The sequence below is a fragment of the Oncorhynchus kisutch genome, linkage group LG19 (genome assembly GCF_002021735.2).
Source record: "Oncorhynchus kisutch isolate 150728-3 linkage group LG19, Okis_V2, whole genome shotgun sequence".
NCBI lineage: Eukaryota > Metazoa > Chordata > Actinopteri > Salmoniformes > Salmonidae > Oncorhynchus > Oncorhynchus kisutch.
Window position 1 is genome coordinate 67,683,053 of NC_034192.2, and position 9,979 is coordinate 67,693,031.

A 9,979-nucleotide genomic window follows, 5' to 3' on the forward strand; every position below is an offset into this window, starting at 1 on the left:
CTGTTCTGGGATTGATTTTCACTTTTAACACAACAGTACATTCATCTCTAGGAGACAGAATGCGTCTGCTTCCTGAGCGGTATGACGCCTGCGTGGTCCCATGGTGTTTATACAGATGAACATGGTACCTTCAAGTGTTTGGAAATTGCTCTCCAGGATGAACCAGACTTTTGGACGTCTTGGCTGATTTCTTTTGATTTTCCCATGATGTCAAGCAAAGAGGCACTGAGTTTGAAGGTAGGCCTTGAAATATAGCCACAGGTACACCTCCAATTGACTCAAATTATGTCAATTAGCCTATCAGAAGCGTCTAAGGCCTTTAATTTTCCAAGCTGTTTAAAGGCACAGTCAACTTAGTGTATGTAAACTTCTGAGCCACTGGAATTGTGATACAATTAATTAGAAGTGAAATAATCTGTCTGTAAACAATTGTTGGAAAAATTACTTGTCATGGACAAAGTAGATGTCTTAACCGACTTGCCAAAACTATAGTTTGTTAACAAGAAATGTGTGGAGTGGTTGAAAAACGAGTTTTAATGACTCCAATGACTCCAAGTGTATGTAAACTTCAACTGTCTCTCCAGACCTGGGTGGTGATAGTGGTGGTGTTAACTATGTGGCTCTCTCTCTCTCTCTCTCCAGACCTGGGTGGTGGTAGTGGTGTTAACTATGTCTCTCTCTCTCTCTCCAGACCTGGGTGGTGGTGGTAGTGGTGTTAACTATGTGTCTCTCTCTCTCTCCAGACCTGGGTGGTGGTGATGGTGGTAGTAGTGGTGCTAACTATGTGTCTCTCTCTCTCTCCAGACCTGGGTGGTGGTGGTAGTGATGTTAACTATGTGTCTCTCTCTCTCTCCAGACCTGGGTGGTGGTGATGGTCGTAGTAGTGGTGCTAACTATGTGTCTCTCTCTCTCTCTCCAGACCTGGGTGGTGGTAGTGGTGTTAACTATGTGTCTCTCTCTCTCCAGACCTGGGTGGTGGTAGTGGTGTTAACTATGTCTCTCTCTCTCTCTCTCTCCAGACCTGGGTGGTGGTAGTGGTGTTAACTATGTCTCTCTCTCTCTCTCTCCAGACCTGGGTGGTGGTAGTGGTGTTAACTATGTCTCTCTCTCTCTCTCTCTCCAGACCTGGGTGGTGGTAGTGGTGTTAACTATGTGTCTCTCTCTCTCCAGACCTGGGTGGTGGTAGTGGTGTTAACTATGTCTCTCTCTCTCTCTCTCCAGACCTGGGTGGTGGTAGTGGTGTTAACTATGTCTCTCTCTCTCTCTCTCCAGACCTGGGTGGTGGTAGTGGTGTTAACTATGTGTCTCTCTCTCTCTCTCTCCAGACCTGGGTGGGCAACAAGAGGCGGAAGCTGTCCTCCAGGGCCGACCAGAACACAGGCATGTCCCACTCCTTTTCCTTCTCCAATCACAGCCTGGCTGGGGGAGCTCTGTCCAACCACATGCTAACAGGCGGGGCTCTAGTGGCGGGCACAATGCTGACAGGGGAGATGGCGGCAGCTCAGAATATCCAGAGAGGATCCTCCCACCTCCCTCCATCCTCCTCCTTCCCCTCTGCCTCCTCTTCCTCCTCCTCTCCTCTCAGCTCTGTCAACAACAACAACGATGTCATCCTGACAGGGATTTACTCTCTAGGCTCCACTTCTCGTTCCCAGCCCACTGTTAAGCCCCTCTCCTGTCACTCTGACCCTGAGCTCCCTGCACATGTCCATCAAACTCTGCTCAACCAATCACAGCACAGGAGGAATAGTTATGTCTCCTCCCCCCTCCAGCTCCACTCTAGATCGGGTACCATGTCACTTCCTCGCTGTAAACCCCTATCCCTCTCCTCTTCCCCCTCCTTCTCCTCATCCCCCAGCCGCCCCATCCACAATCTGTCCAAGAGGTGTGGTTTCACCACTGGTGGGGCAGGGTGGGCAGTAGGAAGGGCTGGGTCAGGGGGGGGGGTACCTCGGAGCTGGGCTAGACAGTATGGTTCTCTCCAGTCCGGCCCCTGTCCCTCCCAGGTCCAGCCCACGCCTCACTCCAACCCCCAGACTCCCCAACCTCACCCCCCAAGGCCCCATCCTTCCAACCCTCCCCCTTCAGACCACTCCCCCCACATTCATCAGGTCTTCAGCCTATTAGAGAGGGGGGAGGGGGAGGGACTAGGACAAGGACAGCCTTCTGATAGCAGCAGGCAAGAGAGACACAGACAGTCTACCCGCCCCTTGGATGCTATTGGCTGCCTCTCAATCGCCATGGAGACGGGTGATGAAGAGGATGAGTGGCGGAGGGAGGAAGAGTTCTCCAACATGGCTGCCACGATCCACGGGGACCTCCAGAGAGGCCTGGGGGTGAGGGAAAGCCTCAGCCCCAGCAGCAAACGGGGATCTGGGGGTAGAGACCACACATCCCCCTTCCTGGTCCTCAGCAGCTCCAGGCCTGGTCCATATCCTCGGGACAGCTACCCAGTTACTACAAAACTACAGACCTCCCCTAGTATACAGGTAGGGGTTAATCCTCCCCTCTTACCTCCTCCTCTCCTCACCTCTCCCCTCTTTCTTCCTCCTCTCCTCACCTCTCCCCTCTTTCTTCCTCCTCTCCTCACCTCTCCTCACCTCTCCCCTCTTTCTTCCTCCTCTCCTCACCTCTCCCCTCTTTCCTCCTTTCCCCTCTTTCCTCCTCTCCTCTCTCTTCTCCTCTCCCCTCTCTTCTCCTCTCCCCTCTTACCACCTTTTCTCCTCTCCCCTCTTACCACCTCTTACAGTGCCTTGCGAATGTATTCGGCCCCCTTGAACTTTGCGACCTTTTGCCACATTTCAGGCTTCAAACATAAAGATATAAAACTGTATTTTTTTGTGAAGAATCAACAACAAGTGGGACACAATCATGAAGTGGAACGACATTTATTGGATATTTCAAACTTTTTTTAACAAATCAAAAACTGAAAAATTGGGCGTGCAAAATTATTCAGCCCCTTTACTTTCAGTGCAGCAAACTCTCTCCAGAAGTTCAGTGAGGATCTCTGAATGATCCAATGTTGACCTAAATGACTAATGATGATAAATACAATCCACCTGTGTGTAATCAAGTCTCCGTATAAATGCACCTGCACTGTGATAGTCTCAGAGGTCCGTTAAAAGCGCAGAGACCATATCACCTCCACCCTACCTGACACCCTAGACCCACTCCAATTTGCTTACCGCCCAAATAGGTCCACAGACGATGCAATCTCAACCACACTGCACACTGCCCTAACCCATCTGGACAAGAGGAATACCTATGTGAGAATGCTGTTCATCGACTACAGCTCGGCATTCAACACCATAGTACCCTCCAAGCTCGTCATCAAGCTCGAGACCCTGGGTACTGGACTTCCTGACGGGCCGCCCCCAGGTGGTGAGGGTAGGCAACAACATCTCCTCCCCGCTGATCCTCAACACTGGGGCCCCACAAGGGTGCGTTCTGAGCCCCTCCTGTACTCCAACTCAATCATCAAGTTTGCGGACGACACAACAGTGGTAGGCTTGATTACCAACAACGACGAGACGGCCTACAGGGAGGAGGTGAGGGCCCTCGGAGTGTAGTGTCAGGAAAATAAAACACACTCAATGTCAACAAAACTAAGGAGATGATTGTGGACTTCAGGAAACAGCAGAGGGAACACCCCCCTATCCACATCGATGGAACAGTAGTGAAGAGGGTAGCAAGTTAAGTTCCTCGGCATACACATCACAGACAAACTGAATTGGTCCACCCACACAGACAGCATCGTGAAGAAGGCGCAGCAGCGCCTCTTCAACCTCAGGAGGCTGAAGAAATTCGTCTTGTCACCAAAAGCACTCACAAACTTCTACAGATGCACAATCGAGAGCATCCTGTATCACCGCCTGGTACCGCAACTGCTCCGCCCTCAACCGTAAGGCTCTCCAGAGGGTAGTGAGGTCTGCACAACGCATCACCGGGGGCAAACTACCTGCCCTCCAGGACACCTACACCACCCGATGTTACAGGAAGGCCATAAAGATCATCAAGGACATCAACCACCCGAGCCACTGCCTGTTCACCCCGCTATCATCCAGAAGGCTAGGTCAGTACAGGTGCATCAAAGCTGGGACCGAGAGACTGAAAAACAGCTTCTATCTCAAGGCCATCAGACTGTTAAACAGCCACCACTAACATTGAGTGGCTGCTGCCAACACAATGACAATGACACTGACTCAACTCCAGCCACTTTAATGGGAATTGATGGGAAATGATGTAAATATATCACTAGCCACTTTAAACAATGCTACCTTATATAATGTTACTTACCCTACATTATTCATCTCATATGCATACGTATATACTGTACTCTATATCATCGACTGCATCCTTATGTAATACATGTATCACTAGCCACTTTAACTATGCCACTTTGTTTACATACTCATCTCATATGTATATACTGTACTCGATATCATCTACTGTATCTTGCCTATGCTGCTCTGTACCATCACTCATTCATATATCCTTATGTACATATTCTTTATCCCCTTACACTGTGTATAAGACAGTAGTTTTGGAATTGTTAGTTAGATTACTTGTTGGTTATTACTGCATTGTCGGAACTAGAAGCACAAGCATTTCGCTACATCTGCTAACCATGTGTATGTGACAAATAAAATTTGATTTGATGAAGAACAAGGAACACACCAGGCAGGTCCGAGATACTGTTGTAAAGAAGTTTAAAGCCGGATTTGGATACAAAAAGATTTCCCAAGCTTTAAACATCCCAAGGAGCACTGTGCAAGCGATAATATTGAAATGGAAGGAGTATCAGACCACTGCAAATCTACCAAGACCTGGCCGTCCCTCTAAACGTTCAGCTCATACAAGGAGAAGACTGATCAGAGATGCAGCCAAGAGGCCCATGATCACTCTGGATGAACTGCAGAGATCTACAGCTGAGGTGGGAGACTCTGTCCATAGGACAACAATCAGTCGTATATTGCACAAATATGGCCTTTATGGAAGAGTGGCAAGAAGAAAGCCATTTCTTAAAGATATCCATAAAAAGTGTCGTTTAAAGTTTGCCACAAGCCACCTGGGAGACACACCAAACATGTGGAAGAAGGTGCTCTGGTCAGATGAAACCAAAATTGAACTTTTTGGCAAAACGTTATGTTTGGCATAAAAGCAACACAGCTCATCACCCTGAACACACCATCCCCACTGTCAAACATGGTGGTGGCAGCATCATGGTTTGGGCCTGCTTTTCTTCAGCAGGGACAGGGAAGATGCTTACAATTGATGGGAAGATGGATGGGAGCCAAATACAGGACTATTCTGGAAGAAAACCTGATGGAGTCTGCAAAAGACCTGAGACTGGGACGGAGATTTGTCTTCCAACAAGACAATGATCCAAAACATAAAGCAAAATCTACAATGGAATGGTTCAAAAATAAACATATCCAGGTGTCAGAATGGCCAAGTCAAAGTCCAGACCTGTATCCAATCGAGAATCTGTGGAAAGAACTGAAAACTGCTGTTCACAAATGCTCTCCATCCAACCTCACTGAGCTCGAGCTGTTTTGCAAGGAGGAATGGGAAAAAATGTCAGTCTCTCGATGTGCAAAACTGATAGAGACATACCCCAAGCGACTTATAGCTGTAACCTCTTTCCTCCACCCTCCTTCTCTTTCCTCCTCCCTCTTACTCTTTCCTCCTCCTACTCTTTCCTCCTCCCTCCCCCATCTTTGTCCTCCCTCTTCCTCTTTCCTCTTCACCTTTCCTCCTCCCTCCTCCTCTTTCCTCCTGGCCTCTCCTCCTCCCTCCCAGTCTTCCCTCCTCCCTTCTCCTCTTTCCTCCCTCCCCTCTTTCTTCCACCCTCCCCCTCTTTCCTCCACCCTCCCCCTCTTTCCTCCACCCTCCCCCTCTTTCCTCCACCCTCCCCCTCTTTCCTCCACCCTCCCCCTCTTTCCTCCACCCTCCCCCTCTTTCCTCCTCCCTTCTCCTCTTTCCCCTCCCTCCTCCTCTTTCCTCCTCCCTCCTCCTCTTTCCCCCTCCCTCCTCCTCCTCCCTTCTCCTCTTTCCTCCCTCCCCTCTTTCCTCCTCCCTTCTCCTCTTTCCCCCTCCCGCCTCCTCTTTCCTCCTCTTTCCTCCTCCCTCCCCCTCTTTCCTCTCCCTCCTCCTCTTTCCTCCTGCCTCCTCCTCTTCCCTCCTCCCTTCTCCTCTTTCCTCCTCCTCTTTCCTTCACCTCTCCCCTCTCCTCCTCCCTTCTCCTCTTTCCTCCTCCCTCCTCCTCTTTCCTCCTCACCTCTCATCCCTCCCACTCTACCCTCCTCCCTCCTCCTCTTTCCTCCCACCCCCTCTTTCCTCATCCTCCTTCTCTTTCCTCCTCTCCCTCCCCCCTCTTTCCGTCCTCCCTCCTAACTCTTCCTCCTCCATCTTTCTTCGCTCACATCTTCTCCTCCCACTCTTCCCTCCTCTCTTAGCCTCTTCCTCGCCTCCTCCTCTTTCCCTCATTCCCTTCTCCCTCTTCCTCTCCCTCTCCCTTTCCTCCTCCTCTTTTCTCTTCCTCCTCACCTCTCTTCCTCGCCCTCCTTCCCCCTCACCTCTCATCTCTCCCTCCCCTCTTTTCCTCATACCTCCTCTCTTTCCTCATCCCTCCCCCTCTTTCCTCTCCCTCCCCCTTTTCCCCCTCCTCCCACTTTCCTCCTCTCTCCTACTCTTTCCTCCTCTCGCCTATTTTCCTCTCTCTCCTATTTTCTCTCTCCCCCTCTTTCTTTCCTCCCCCCTCTTTCTTCCTCCCTCCCCTCTTTCTTCGCTCCCCCTCTTTCTTCCCCCCTCTTTTTCCTCCTCCCTCCTATTTCCTGCCCTACCCCTCCTCCTCTTTCCCTCCCTCTTTCCTCCTCACCTCTCCCCTGCTCATCCCTCCCTCCTCCTCTTTCCTCTCTCACCTGTCCTCCTCCCCCCTCTTTCTTCCACCCTCCCCTCTTTCCTCCACCCTCCCCCTCTTTCCTCCACCCTCCCCCTCTTTCCTCCACCCTCCTTCTCTTTCCTCCACCCTCCCACTCTTCCCGCCTCCATTCTCCTCTTTCCTCCTCCCTCCCCCTCTTTCCTCCTCCCTCCTCCTCTTTCCTCTTCCTCCTCACCTCTCTTCCTCGCTCCTCCTTCCCCTCACCTCTCATCCTCCCTCCCACTCTTTCCTCCTCCCTCCCACTCTTTCCTCCTCCTCCCCCTCTTTCCTCATCCCTCCCTCTCTTTCCTCATCCCTCCCTCTCTTTCCTCATCCCTCCCCCTCTTTCCTCCTCCCTCCCACTCTTTCCTCCTCCCTCCCACTCTTTCCTCCTCCCTCCCACTCTTTCCTCCTCTCTCCTACTCTTTCTCCTCCCTCCCCTCTTTCCTCCTCCCTCCCCCTCTTTCCTCCTCCCTCCCCCTCTTTCCTCCTCCCTCCCCCTCTTTCCTCCTCCCTCCCCCTCTTTCTTCCTCCCCCTTTCTTCCTCCCCCTCTTTCCTCCTCCCCCCTCTTTCCTCCTCCCTCCTCCTCTTTCCCCCTCCCCCTCTTTCCTCCTCCCTCTCCCCTCTCATCCTCCCTCCCCTCTTTCCTCCACCCTCCTTCTTTCCTCCACCCTCCCCCTCTTTCCTCCACCCTCCTTCTCTTTCCTCCACCCTCCCACTCTTCCCGCCTCCATTCTCCTCTTTCCTCCTCCCTCCCCCTCTTTCCTCCTCCCTCCTCCTCTTTCCTCTTTCCTCCTCACCTCTCTTCCTCGCTCCTCCTTCCCCCTCACCTCTCATCCTCCCTCCCACTCTTTCCTCCTCCCTCCCACTCTTTCCTCCTCCCTCCCCCTCTTTCCTCATCCCTCCCTCTCTTTCCTCATCCCTCCCCCTCTTTCCTCCCTCCCACTCTTTCCTCCTCCCTCCTACTCTTTCCTCCTCCCTCCTACTCTTTCCTCCTCCCTCCTACTCCTCCCTCCTACTCTTCCTCCTCCTCCTACTCTTTCCTCCTCCCTCCTACTCTTTCCTCCTCCCTCCTACTCTTTCCTCCTCCCTCCTTCTCTTTCCTCCTTCCTCCCTCTTTCCTCCTCTCACCTACCTTTCCTCCTCTCTCCTACTCTTTCCTCCTCTCTCCTTCTCTTTCCTCCTCTCTCCTTCTCTTTCCTCCTCTCTCCTTCTCTTTCCTCCTCTCTCCTTCTCTTTTCCTCTCTCTCCTTCTCTTTCCTCCTCCCTCCCTCTCTTTCCTCCTCCCTCCCCCTCTTTCCCCCTCCCTCCTCCTCTTTCCTCCTGCCTCCTCTTTCCTCCTCCCTCCTCCTCTTTCCTCCCTTCTCCTCTTTCCTCCTCCCTCCTACTCTTTACTCCTCCTCTTTCCTTCACCTCTCCCCTCTCCTCCTCCCTTCTCCTCTTTCCCCTCCCTCCTCCTCTTTCCTCCTCCCCCCTCTTTCTTCCACCCTCCCCCTCTTTCCTCCACCCTCCCCCTCATTTCCTCACACCCTCCCCCTCTTTCCTCCCACCCTCCCTTCTCTTTCCTCCAACCCTCCCTCTTCCCGGCCTCCATTCTTCCTCTTTCCTCCTTCCCCCCCCCTTTCCTCTTTCCCTCCCTCACCTCTCTTCCTCGCTCCTCCTTCCCCCTCACCTCTCATCCTCCCTCCCACTCTTTCCTCCTCCCTCCCACTCTTCCTCCTTCCCCCCCCTCTTCCCTCCATACCCTCCCCTCTCTTTCCTCATTCCCTCCCTCTCTTCCTCATCCCTACCCCCTCTTTCCCTCCTCCCCTCCCCTCTTTCCTCCTCCCTACCCAACAGTCCTCCTCCCCTCCTTGTCCTCCCACTCTTTCCTCCCTCCTCCCTCTTCCTCCTCCCTCCCCTCTTTCTCCTCCCTCCCCCTCTTTCCTCCTCCCTCCCCCTCTTTCCTCCTCCCTCCCCTCTTTCCTCTCCCCCCCTCTTTCCTCCTCCCTCCCCTCTTTCCTCCTCCCTCCCCCCTCTTTCTTCCTCCCCCTCTTCTTCCTCCCCCTCTTCCTCCTCCCCCCTCTTTCCTCCTCCCTCCTCCTCTTCCCCCTCCTCCTCTTTCCCCCTCCCCCTCTTTCCTCCTCACCTCTCCCCTCTCATCCTCCCTCTCCTTTCCTCCTCACCTGTCCTCCTCTCTCCTTTCCTCCTCCTCCCCTCTTTCCTCCTCTCTCCTTCTCTTTCCTCCTCTCTCCTTCTCTTTCCTCCTCCCTCCCTCTCTTTCCTCCTCCCTCCCCCTCTTTCTCCCTCCCTCCTCCTTCTTTCCTCCTGCCTCCTCTTCCTCCTCCCTCCTCCTCTTCCCTCCTCCTTCTCCTCTTTCCTCCCTTCTCCTCTTTCCTCCTCCCTCCTCCCTCCTACTCTTTACTCCTCCTCTTTCCTTCAACCTCTCCCCTCTCCTCCTCCCTTCTCCTCTTTCCCCTCCCTCCTCCTCTTTCCTCCCTCCCCCTCTTTCTTCCACCCTCCCCCTCTTTCCTCCACCCTCCCCCTCTTTCCTCCACCCTCCTTCTCTTTCCTCCACCCTCCCACTCTTCCCGCCTCCATTCTCCTCTTTCCTCCTCCCTCCCCCTCTTTCCTCCTCCCTTCTCCTCTTTCCCCCTCCCTCCTCCTCTTTCCTCCTCCCTCCCCTCTTTCCCCCTCCCTCCTCCTCTTTCCTCCTCCTCCTCCTCTTCCCTCCTCCCTTCTCCTCTTTCCTCCCTCCCCGCCTCCTCTTTCCTCCTCTTTCCTCCTCCCTCCTCCTCTTTCCTCCTCCCTCCTCCTCTTTCCTCCTGCCTCCTCCTTTCCTCCTCCCTCCTCCCTTCTCCTCTTTCCTCTTTCCTCCTCCTCTTTCCTTCACCTCTCCCCTCTCCTCCTCCCTTCTCCTCTTCCTCCTCCCTCCTCCTCTTTCCTCCTCACCTCTCATCCCTCCCACTCTACCCTCCTCCCTCCTCCTCTTTCCTCCCACCCCCTCTTTCCTCATCCCTCCTTCTCTTTCCTCCTCTCCTCCCTCCCCCTCTTTCCTCCTCCCTCCTACTCTTTCC

At 53.2% G+C, this 9,979-nt stretch overlaps 1 protein-coding gene across 5 annotated transcripts in view; it reads left to right on the plus strand.

The window, feature by feature from the left end:
* Positions 1-9,979, plus strand: part of LOC109886243 (highly divergent homeobox) — a 48,105-nt gene that overhangs the window by 24,213 nt on the left and 13,913 nt on the right. For all 5 annotated transcript variants that reach the window (XM_031797990.1, XM_031797985.1, XM_031797989.1 and 2 more), the window contains exon 4: positions 1,326-2,489. In XM_031797990.1, coding sequence (XP_031653850.1) covers positions 1,326-2,489 — 1,164 coding nt within the window. The remainder of the gene's footprint in view (positions 1-1,325; positions 2,490-9,979) is intronic.